Here is a 12590-nt window from a genome sequence, read left to right on the forward strand (position 1 = left end):
CCACACATCTGAAATTCTTTACCTATAACTACTAGTAACACTTAAGAATACTGTAAAATAAGATATTAAGATTGCTGTATATGGACAAAAAGAAAAATAGACACTTTTCATACAGTCACTTCCAGTGGTCTTCTGCTAGAGTTAATTAGCTTCCCATTTATGTGGCTCATTCGCAAACAGCAAGAGAGGAAATGAAACCACAGTATTTCCATGGGGATATTGGGGCAGATGACATACAGTAACTCCTCACTTAAAGTCATCCCGGTTAACATTGTTTCATTGCTGATCAATTAAGGAACATGGTTGTTTAAAGTTGCGCAATGCTCCCTTATAACGATGTTTGGCAGCTGCCTGCTTTGTCCACTGCTTGCAGGAAGAGCAGACCGTTGGAGCGAGCTGGTGGGGGCTTGGAACCAGGGTGGACCGACAGCCCCCCATCAGCTCCCTGCTCCTCTAAGTTCCCTGTGCAGCAGCTGCCCAGCAGGCTATCAGTTGCTGGCAGTTCAGCTGTCCCTCCCCGGCACCGCCATATGCTGCTCCTGCCCTCTGCCTTGGAGCTGCTCCCCGGATCCTTCTGCTTGCTGTGCAGGGGAGGAGGGCGAAGAGGGGGCTAATGTCAGGGTATCCCCCTCCCCACTACTCCTGCTCCCTGCTTACCCCTTCTCCATATAGAGTAGGGTGGAGACAGGACAGGGCTCAGGACGGAGAGAGCTTGCTGGCCCAAGGTCTCCGCAGCTGCTGTCTCAACTTCCTGATCTTTTTAAAGGTAATGTACTTAGAATGGTGTCAGAGTACTTAAAGGGGCAATCCACATCTCTCTCTCTCTCTGTCTGCCATGCTGTCTCCCCTTCCCCCATTCGTGCTGCCTTGTAGAGTGGGGCTACATTAACAACGTGTTAACCCTTAGAGGGCTCAGCCGAATGCTAGTTCATCATTTAGCAGTAAGGCATTCCCTAGGAAATATCCCACCCTCTTACTTTACCACCTCAACCAAACTTCACAATCATCATTGCTGTGTACAGTATTAAATTGTTTGTTTAAAACTTATACTGTGTGTGTATATATAGTTTTTTGTCTGGTGAAAAAAGTTTCCCTGGAACCTAACCCCCCCATTTACATTAATTCTTATGGGGAAATTGGATTCGCTTAACATCTTTTCGATTAATGTCGCATTTTTCAGGAACATAACTACAACGTTAAGCGAGGAGTTACTGTATTTTTTTTTAAAGTCAAAAGTTATTTTCAGTTGGTGTCCCTTTAACTATTTGTGATGCATAGATATTAAAGCATATAAAAAGGTACCTAATGTTGCATCCTAATCACATAACCTTCAAGAAATTAGAATCAACATGGCGAGCATGGAGTCTGTCAATCACTCAGTTTCAGCTTTAAGCTTTAATTTCCTTGATATGGTCAACTCTTCAAAAACAGGTTTGAATACCTGGGATGCACATTTGAGGCACTTCTTTGCTGTAGGAGGAAGTTTTAGGATCTCTGAAAGCAGTACGAGACACAGCCACTACAGATTGGTGTGTGTTAGGACAATGCCTAGTCACTGCTACTATATCCTCATCAACTTGATCCACATACACCTACAAAATATATAAATTAACACACATTCTTATTCTGAAAAAAATTTAAACGAGTGAAACATTTTACTTTAATTTCTTGCCTGAATGAAGCCTTTGACTCCCAGCTCTTGGTGCAGCCTGTTCATGGCCAGCCTTCCTGCTATAATTCCAGTTTGGAAATTAACTTCACCAGGAGTGGAGGGTGTTGCTGCTGGATTCCATTTGGCATAAAACCTCTCTTCAGAGACTACAGAAATCTGCAAATAAATTAAACTTTAGCCATACATGAACTATTCTGAAAAATAATTGGAAATGCCATATTTTACTTATACACACACACAGAGATACATTTATCCGATATTACAAATTTATTATTCACTGATATAGTGAAATAGCTAATAAGCTATCTACTTGGAATTTTAAATGAGTAAATTACCCAAGTTACTGTATACACTTTAATATGTGTGTTCCAGTATTATAATAGTGATTTTTTTTATTTTTAACTGAGTCAACTGAAGTTTTAAAGAGGAGACACAGACCTGGTGTGGTACTAGCTCATCATAGCCTTTGGTGCTTCCGGTAGCACAGCATGCCATGGAAACAATCATTGAGCTGGGAAGAGCATCATACTCAGATCGGTGCTATTGAGAAGAATAAAAACAGACAAATGAACCTAGTCTATCATCATCTTATTTCCTTCCAAACACTTAGATACATAGAAATACCTGTTTTACAGAAGAACTCATTGTTTACTGATGTGCTTATCACACTGTAATCACAGATTAAAACTTCTACAGGCTTTTATTTAAAATAAACAAGCAAACAAAATCACCACAAGGCTTAAAAGAGCAGAGCTCCTAACAATGTCATCCCAACTCCCAGCAATCTTCCTCTGATCCTCCCGTTATTATCCTGGGAAGGACAGAGTGGGTAAGTTTGAGAGAACAGGCAAACATTACTAGGTTCATAATAGTTGGACATGCAAGAGTAAAAACAGGACATATTTAGTAGCTTTTATGCTTCTCTCCCAAAAGGGACAGAAGGTTGAAAGGCAGTGGGAACTACTGTACAATTCCACTTATTTCATGCAACCTTTTAACTACCATCATGACTTTCCGAAACACCATTCAAAAGTAATTCCATTTCACATAACCCTTATGAATTGGCATGACTGAATCACAGTACAAAAAATATGTATTTAACATGAAAATCTAACATAATTTAAGTGCTCACCTGAATAGGACATTCATTATCATGTGTAACATCCATAAACAGTGCATGTGCAATAGCTGGCATTAAAGGTCTCAAACGTGGCTGAACAAAAGAACCAACTGGTTCTCCTCCAAAGCGGTAAACTAATCTTCCCTCTTCATGACTGTTATATGCACTCATTGCCTCTACAGAACAAAACTTGCATGAGTGTTTATAGGAGAATTACTACCATAACTAAAGGTTATCCAATAGGGAGACTATAATAAATGGTTTTACATTTGGCATGTTAAATAATCAAAGATATTAATGAATAATATTAATAGAACATTAAACTTTAATTATAGGCAGTGTGTCCATAATTTGAGGGCATCCACTATGTAGTTTATCATCATGTGTTAGGGTGGAAGGGGGGGAAAAACATTTAAAATGTTAGGATCCCCTTTACCAGGCTTCAGAGGAGGTGATAAACTTCTTAAAAAAAAAAACAAAACCAATCGGCAGGAAGTACGGGAAAGCTATGCCACAAATACTCCCACCCCTCCGGACTGACATATAACTATTCTTTTTAGACTCCTTACACCTAGGATGCATCTCTCCGTCTAAGATGCAATAACATACTTAAATAGATAAATATAAAATGAACCATACTATTAAATGCATCTTTGAGCACTCGTTAAATATATGAAATATGATAAATTGTGCAGTTCTAATATATGACATTTTCTTCATAAATGGCACACCATACATGCAGTGTCAGAGAGGTAATGGGGAACCACACACATAGCAAGCCTACCTCTTATTAAGGAGCTAAGGCCCAATCTAGTCACAAAAATATTGTCCAACTCCTCACTTCCTGTGAACAGCTCAGCCACTACATACAAATCAGCACGCAGTTTTCTAGCTGTGTCCAGCATGTACTGCAAAAAGCACAGCCAAGAAAGCCACAGAAAAGGAAAAGGCAGAACAGAAAAAAAGAAAGGATACAAGGCTAGGCATGGATTGGGCAGCAGGGAAGTGCCATGCAGCAGAGACAAAATGGAAAGCCAAAATATGAAGAAACCAAACAAGTTCAATTATACAAAAGTTAACAAATTGAAAAAGCCAAATCAGGAATAGAAGGATACAACAGATGGAGGAGTTAAAAGAAAAAGGAAGCAGGAAAGATGTTTGAATTTGCAAAGGACAAAGATACAAGAAGAATAAAAAACAAACCAATGTTAGTTTCACATTAAAAAACTTTGAACCATATATAGCAATCCTATATGGCTTTCAGGTGTCTATAGTACCTCTAATAAGACTGGTAATTCCCAGGCGGTTGACAAAGACATTGTCAATATGCTCACTCCCCGTGAAGAGTTCAGCTATCACATAAAGATTAGGTCTGACTGACCTAGCTGCTGCTAGCATCTCCTATAGATCATAATAATTGTTTTTAATTATCTTCATCAAAAACCCCTTGAAACCTAGGCATCTATCATAATATATTATTATGCATGCTAACCAAATAATTGAGTAATTAAACAATTTTGTTCAAGGAAACAAAAATATACTGAATTCAATAAATATACAGAACTTATCGCAAAAAAGCTAGACCCCCATGGTGTACTTGTGAACATTTACAAGATCTGGTATGGTTTTGATAAAGATTATTTGGAAAGCCTCCTGAATAATTTGAAAAAACTCACAGGATTTTTAGTCAAACTACTTCAAACTTTGTGGGTATTTTGCTTGTTTTTGTCAATACCTTTTAAACTCAACTGCATGAACGAACAGTTGGGAAGAAAGATCTCTGTTTAAGACACAACACCAATACTTAAATTAAGGGTGAGAAAGTTCCCATTCTAGTCCTCTGCACCTTCAAGAACCAAAAGTAGAGAAATGAGACTTCATATTTCTAAGGCCCAGTCTACAGCTAGAAACTGTACTGATTAATTAAAATAATTTCTAAAAACTGATTTAAATCTGTGCAACACCTGTCTTTGGATACTCTGAAATCAGTTTAAGAGGGCCTTATATTAGTTTGGCTTAATTTAATAAGAAACTGCATTAAGATCTAAGCATGTCACACAAACGGGTTGCATCTGCTTAACTAAATTGATTTAGAAACTAATTTTGTTATATTGATGCAGCTGTTTGTGTAGAAAAGTCCTAAGGTAAAAAAGAAAAAACAAGCAGAACACTTAAAAATAACCCTTTCAAACTATACTGTTGTAGGTTATACTTTACCAGTTGTGAAAGGCTATGATGAAACACAGTTTAGGTCGGCAACAAGAGTTTACATTATAGGAAACACTAGCATCATCAATAATAATAGTAACTATGAAAAGCTGCTGAAAACAAATTCATGGTCATTTGCACCCACTGTTGCTGGTGATGTTGATGAAAAATGATATTTGTGACACTCAGTACTGGTCTTGATATATCCATGTCTACTCTGGGGAAATGTGCAAAAAACAAAACAAAACACAAACAAACAAAAACATTCTCATCAGTTCTACTGCCATTTCAGCTAAACCAGAGTTAGGCGTGGTCTATGCTAGAAAATTAGTTCAGTGTAACTATGTTGCTCAGGGGTGTGAAAAATTTCACATCCCTGAGCGGTGCTGTTAACTCAACCTAAGACTCTGACTAGATAGCACTAGGTGACGGAAGACTTCTTCTGTTGACCTAGCTACTGCCTCTTGGAGGTGGCTTAACTACACTGATGGGAGAACCCTCCTGTTGATGTAGGCAGTGTCTACAGAGGAATGCTACAATGGTGCAGCTGTGCCATTGTAGTATTTTAAGTGTAGACATACCCTTAGACAAGAGTCTCATGGCTATGCCCTCTTTTATGAGCAGTTCAGTTAAACCTGCTGAAAAGCAGATCTAATTAAAATGGTAGTAACAGCAGGTCTAGCTGTGGGAAGCTTGTCTGCACTATGGCTCCCAGGGCATTTAGAACTGGTTTAAGTGAATCAATATTTTGTTTCCCTAAATGCAGAAAACACTTATAGATCTGCAATTAGTTTCAATCCTGCTTTGATACAGGCATCAGAAAAATAACTATTGTGTAAATATTCATTAACTGGACTTAAATTGGAAAAAAGATGTATCTTGGAGAGCTAGTTGGATAGTCACTCACACTATGCTTGATCAGACAGAGCTTTGAAAAAAATATTTTCCATAGTAATCTAAAACAAAATTAGATTCAAATGCCCAAATTATTAATTCACAAAGGATGACACCAATTGCAATGAGTTAGATATGAGTAGCCTATATTGTTTAAGAGTGATTTTGTCTTGAAGAGAGAAGGCACTCATCGGAAAGTAGAAAAAAAATAGACAACATTCAAGGAATTTCATACCACACCTGAAACAATATTCTCTGACAAAGCTCTGTGACAGGAGATACACAGGGTATGGCTCTACAACACTTGAACCCAGCTAGCACAACGAACAACAACGGTGAAGACAATACAAGCCCAGGCTTCAGCACAGGTAGTTCAAGCCTCGCACTCAGTTCACTAGATATGCACTCAGCTCACTAGCCTGTTGTGAATCCTGTGCTGGCCTTCACTGCTATTGTTATCTGCATTACCTGGGTTCAAACTAGCTCAGATAGGCTAATGCATGAGCAACTTTTGCTATGCGGACATACACAGGCTTCCATCACAAACAGCATTGTAAATCTTATTTCACAGACAAAAACAACTTTATCATAAAAATGCCTATTCTTTCCGCACCTCAGCTACATGAAGAGGAGTTGAGTGACAGTTGTCAAGACGTACTCCATGGAAATATTTGGCAGTAATTTCAGTGTATTTTTTCATATGTGCCCACAGGTAAGGGCAGTCTTCTGGTTTATTTCCATAGCGCAGTTTGGCACTGTCTCCCCAGCAAATAAGTTCTCTTCTTAGGTAAACATTTGAACCTGTAAAGAAAAGAAATTCATTTAGCTACAATACACCACTGGGAGCAAGTGCATGAGACGCATTGAGTTTATGACTAAAGAAGTTTAAAAAAAAAAAGATTAAAACAAGATTCCTAACTATACCATATCAACTCCCAAATTATGTACTGTATGCTAAATTACAGTTCCCCATATCAGTTTATTCTAAAGGTGTATTTAAGATTTCTGTTTATAGAACTATATTAATATCAGTAAACCAATTTGTATTTTAAATCTCAAATAAGGTACAACAATGGCTGAATGAAAGAATGGAATAAAAGAAAACAGTGTACTATGCATTAAAATTAACAGCACTTCAAACTCAATGAAAGGTTTCCCTTTCTCTACAATCTTTTCCATGTTTTCAGTTATCTACAAAACAATAATTCAAATACTGACAAAATATTCATAGTGAACAGGTTCGTACCGGCATCTGTGTGTATAATATAAACAGCCTCGATTTTAAAATTTAATCAATTTTAGCAGCAGTTTCTATTCCTATTAATCTAGGGTTACATTTTGAAAAAGCACCTACGTCACTGAGTTGACTCTGAAAATTGTACTCCTAATCTGTTTGTTTCATTTATTCACTTATTGCAGTCTTTTAGAGGTGATCCGTATAAATTTTAAAATCACAATTTATCTGCAAATGATGCTCCACTCCATTGCACCACAAAACATGAGATTTTCTACTATTTTAAAAAGGCACAGCCCTGGAAGATTTTATTAAAAGTATTTTGTCAGAGTCAGACCAGGAAAAAGGTGTTTATGATCTACTGAAGACATCCAAGAAGGCTGCAGAAGCTACTTCGATTTTCAGCATCGGCTGTCAAGCCACAGTTGGTAATTGCTTACAATCATGCATAAGGAACATATTGCTCGTCAAATGCAGAGTCATTTGAAATAAGGCTTTCTGATGGTCTGATTGCTTTGATTCTACAATGACGTCTTCTTATTCTCACTGTTCTACTCAGTTAGCGAAGTAAAAAAGGTTGAATCATGAAACATAAGGAAAACTTTCTGCACACACTTGAGAAACTAATCCTGCATGACTTCAAACCTCTCCTTCTGCTATTTTTGTGAATTTTTTCACTCCAAACATTTGGGCCCTGGCAAGTTGTGAACACCTGTTCACTGCGATCACAGAAAAAGGAGAGCTATGACACACTGATAGCCTGCACCGCAGTTACCTGTGCATCACCGCACAATGTTTGATCAATGGAAGTGTGCAAGTCATGTGGTTAGTGGCCCCTTAAGGCAAACTGATTTAAAAGGAGAATACAAAGGACTGTCATATATTGAGATACAAGTGTCTTCTAACACCCGGGTGAAATCCTGGCACCAAATTCAATGGTAAAACTCCTACTGATTTCAAATGGGGCCAAGATTTCACCCATTTAGTGAAAACTAGACAATGGGCGACAACTGCACTAGCCAAATACATGTATATTTGCCAACACGAAAAGGTCAGCCAACTGAAGGATGATTAAAAAAGAATTAATTCCACACTGGGCAAACATGTATTATCTTCAGCTATGCCTTGACTTTTACTTATTTAAAGAGAATATAGACAGAAAAAAAGAAAGTCAATTATTCTGCAACAATTAAGAGCCACATACTGAAAGTACCTATTGGCAGAGCTCTGACAGGTTTTCAGTAAATTTATGAGTCTCACTTTATGAGCGAACAGTTGCTGTGATGTTGTCCACAGGCTAGATTTACGGAGCTTCCCTTCTCCTTCCTTTACCAACAACATGAATGTTCTCAATTTAGTCATTAGCAAAACTTCCAGTCTAGAGGGGGTATGGAATAAGAGAATCCAAGACCAGAGACCAGGCTGTGCAGACGAAGATACAGTTTGGTTCCCGAATTGGAATTAAAACTCCATCACACTAGACAAAACTTCCACTGCTCTGAGTTTTCCCCAAATAAAATAAAAGCTATAGGTGATCTGAGAATTTAAGACAATCATGGGGTACCTTAAAGGCAAAATTGAGGATCTGGCCCTCAAAGTTCAGATGTATTTGAGCTATCTATATAGAAAAATGCAGTCAGAATAAAAAAAACAGGGAAAAATATTATGTTCAGTTCTCCTAACTCAAACGCCAGGAAAGATGCATTTAAACTTAAATTGCATCCCTTCAAGTAGAGAGACTAAGCATAGAAAATTTCATTTAAAAAAAGTGAATGTCTCAGAAAATCATGATCACAGCATAAGTCCATTCTTACTTATTCAGAAAGCGAAGTGTTTTGCAGCTTAAACTATAGTAGGTACTACCAGTGGTTGCTATAAACATGGAAAGATAACAGTCAACAGCACTCAGAGAATGAAAAGTTATCTACATTGAAAGACTCTCTCTCTAAATCCTGAAGTATTTTTAGTGTCACTAGCATGCTGAATTGGAACACAAATACTACATACTGGCACAATTTTCAATTAAAATTTGGAACTGTGTTGAGATAGACACAGAAAAATGCCCTTTTTGCTTTGTTTATAAAGTGATTTGAAGTTCAGTTCACAAACCTGGTTCAGCAAAGTTTCTCAGAGGATCGTCTCCCATTACCCAACCGTTATGAGCCAAGAAATGACAAGCTTTATCAGGCTGATGCATCAGAGATTCTTCCTCTTCCAAGGTCATCTCTTTAAATGGGTAAGTAAAGTATCTAGAGATTGCACAAATACTTAATTTTAAAGTGCATTTTAGTTTGTCTTAATTTTTGAAGACAATTGAAATACCTCCTGCCTTATATCAACCAATAAGTTGCAAGACCGCCTAGCTTTTATTCATTGTAAAAAGTATCTGCTATTGCTAGAACATAAATGAAGGGCCGTTTTCTGTTTTGCAACATAGCTGGATAACTTGGGATGACAAGATAAGCTGCTGAAATGTGATAGTTCACTGATATTTTGAAGACTAAGGCCCACATTTTTAAAAGTATGGCTGTAAACACCTACAATGGAATTTAGGCTCCTAAATGCCTAACTCTCTTTTGAAAATTAGATTTAGACACCTAAATCAGTTACGGATTGCATCACTGAGCACAGCAAAGCCTGAATACCTTTCAAAAATCTGGGTTTAAGATCCCAATCCTGCAAACACTCATGCATATCCTTAATTTTAATGCATATAAATAGTTCCATTTAAGTTTTATTCCATATTCCAAATTATACTCAATAAGTAGGGATTTTGGGTCATCGTATCCTCTTTACTGAGTAGTGCACTGCTTCCACACTAGTGCAGAGATTCTAACAGCTCCACACAAAGGATCCCCTACGCATCCGATTTCCCTCAGGCTGCACTTCACACCCTTGCAAAACTCCACTATGCAGCTGACCTGGCAAGTGCAGCGTGGTATAATTTTTCCTGCTCCGTCAAGATGAGCGCTATATGAACAACATGCAAAATCCCTTGGATTTCAATGGAGTCCTGAACACTATACTGTGTTCTATAGTCTCATCTGATGATCACTTTTTTGGGGGTAGGATTTTATCCAAAATTCTTATCAAGTTCAGTCATTGCTAACAAAGTTGCTAACAAAGCATTATGAGTGTTTAGTCTTACTAAGTGACCATTTGTCCATCTGTGTGGGTAAGGGAGGAGGAGAAAGATAGGGAAAGAGTTGCAAAGGCTTACACTGTAGCTCAGAATGTGAAAATGAAATTTTGCAGGCCAGTAGTTCAAAACAGAAGATTTTAGTCTTAAAATTAGAGTAGCCATGAAGCCAACTACTATAAGGAAGGCATCCCATGTTATTATGATAAAAAGGTGAGCTTTATTTTGAAGTTTAGTTTTACTGAATTTTGCATTCACCTCACCAGAGATGTCTCTCCTCCACAGGCATAAGTGCAACTTACACAAGCAGTTTACAAAAGAAACACTAACCCTCGCTGAAGCAAAGCTGAAGCTCCAAATTCATACTTCCTCAATTAAAATAAGTTCCACATAGTTTGGTTTCTAAGATATAAGGCCTGATTCTTCTCTTCTTACACAGTTGTTACTCCACTGACCTAAGGAGCAGTTACTCCTAACTTATATCAGTGTAAAGGTCCAATCTTGCAAGGTGCTCAGCAGGACTGCTGAAGTTCATGTCAGTGATCAGTTCCTTATAGGACGTGGCCTTAGAGATGATAAGAATCAGGCCGATAATATTGTATGTAACATCAAATCTGGAAGTTCTAGTCAATCCAAGAAAGAAAATTTTTAAATGGGTTTTTGAGAGGAAGACAAAGGCATAATACCTGGTAACTAAAGGGTATTTTCTGCTAACAGGACCCTGTTTAGGACCATGGTCAGCCAGTCTCTCATAAACCACAGTCTCCAGAAGACAAGTGACTGCCTGGAAGTACATTAATATAAATGTTAGTTCAATAAAATAGAATAAATTATGATTTATAACAGAAAGCAAGAATTCAACATTTAAATGCAGCATTAATAAGACCTGCTCTTGATGGTAGTTAGTTTGCCGAAACTGCTCAGCATTTAATTCTTCAATTCTCTTTTGGAACCAGTTACAGCATTCTTGTATTGCAGCTGGCCCATTGCTAAACAAGAGAAAAACAGCAATTAAAAGCCATTAGGTTCAGATATCATTAGACACCTGTCTAAAGCTCCTAAATTTTAAAAATATATATATTTATAATCAAAGGTAACTCAAATATTGAGGAATGAAAATTCTAATTCCCTCCCCCACCCAGAACATACCACCATACTAGATTTTTCAGTTTAAAGTTAAGGTTCAGTTTCTCTTGTACAAACCCTATATTACAGTACCTATGTGGTATGAATGTTGCCAATGCAATATTCATGTCTACAGTACAGCCAAGTCGCTTATATTCAGGATCCTGAATTATTTGAAGATGTTGGTTTGGATCAGATTTAGTTTTCCTGTTACCTGAAGAAAAACATTTAACACAAAATGTAGTAGGGTGGAAGTTTAAAACCACACAGAATAAATCTTAAAAACAAAGAATACAGTTTTTGCTGTTCCAGTTTACCTAGAAACTGAAATATAGACAGTAAGGGAGAAAAACCAGGTCTACTCAAGTTAATTGCAAAAACACCCATTGACTTCAGCCGGGTCAGGATTTTAGCTCAATTCTTAGATAAAGTAGTTTTTAAAAGTACTTGCCAATTGTGCATACTGATGAAAGATACAAAAATAAAGTTTGTCAGAATTGATAGTGTTCAAGATGAATGCATGCTCAGAGGCAAACCAAACAGAACACCAAAAACCTCCCCCACACCAACAAAAACACACCAACAAAAACAAAACCCACTATACTCTGTGGGTTTCTTGCAATACTGTCCACTAACTACTACTAACCTGTCTCATATGTTGTACTATTTTAGATATTCTCCATATTACAATAAAAATATTTCAGCAGAATTATATATCTAATTTTCCGTGGTCTAGCATGAATTAACTTTTTCAATTGCTACTTTTCTACCAAAACTTTTTTGTAGATGAATGAGCTGGGCAAACTACTGCCTTCAACACATCATCTAAGTTAAGACTTCCTACATTGTTTTTTCCTCCCTACCCCACTGTGTTTATCGTTTACATACAAGGTTTGCCCAACAGCAGATAAACATACTGAAGTATAAGGATTACTTATGTGTAACAGGCATGTTTTTACCTTGAGTCAGAAGGATTTTAAATTGCTGCACAGCTTTGTTAACATCTACTTGGAAAAATTCCCATAGTTTTATCTTGGGATAAATATCCTCCCAAATTATTTTACGGATACTCTGTAAAAAAGAAAGAAAAGTTACTTTTACAATACACAAGTCCTATAAAACTATTAAATGTTGACATTAAAAAATAAGCTCTTCAGGGCAGGAACTGTCTTCCTATATGTTTAAAAAACATCAGCAC

General features: G+C 37.3%; 1 protein-coding gene across 4 annotated transcripts in view; it reads right to left on the minus strand.

The window, feature by feature from the left end:
- The window catches only part of AGL (amylo-alpha-1,6-glucosidase and 4-alpha-glucanotransferase), a 56995-nt gene that overhangs the window by 32995 nt on the left and 11410 nt on the right, over positions 1-12590 (minus strand). For 3 of the 4 annotated variants that reach the window (XM_077823492.1, XM_077823494.1, XM_077823495.1), the window contains 11 exons: positions 12352-12463; positions 11486-11606; positions 11154-11256; positions 10954-11051; positions 9238-9377; positions 6508-6695; positions 3577-3700; positions 2805-2968; positions 2111-2212; positions 1673-1828; positions 1442-1592 (listed from right to left, as the gene is read on the minus strand). In XM_077823492.1, the coding sequence (XP_077679618.1) occupies positions 1442-1592; positions 1673-1828; positions 2111-2212; positions 2805-2968; positions 3577-3700; positions 6508-6695; positions 9238-9377; positions 10954-11051; positions 11154-11256; positions 11486-11606; positions 12352-12463 (1459 nt within the window). Of the gene's footprint in view, positions 1-1441; positions 1593-1672; positions 1829-2110; positions 2213-2804; positions 2969-3576; positions 3701-4069; positions 4194-6507; positions 6696-9237; positions 9378-10953; positions 11052-11153; positions 11257-11485; positions 11607-12351; positions 12464-12590 lie in introns of all 4 variants that reach the window. The other variant, XM_077823493.1, reaches the window with a different exon arrangement.

The sequence above is a fragment of the Eretmochelys imbricata genome, chromosome 8, assembly GCF_965152235.1.
Source record: "Eretmochelys imbricata isolate rEreImb1 chromosome 8, rEreImb1.hap1, whole genome shotgun sequence".
Taxonomy (NCBI): Eukaryota; Metazoa; Chordata; order Testudines; family Cheloniidae; genus Eretmochelys; species Eretmochelys imbricata.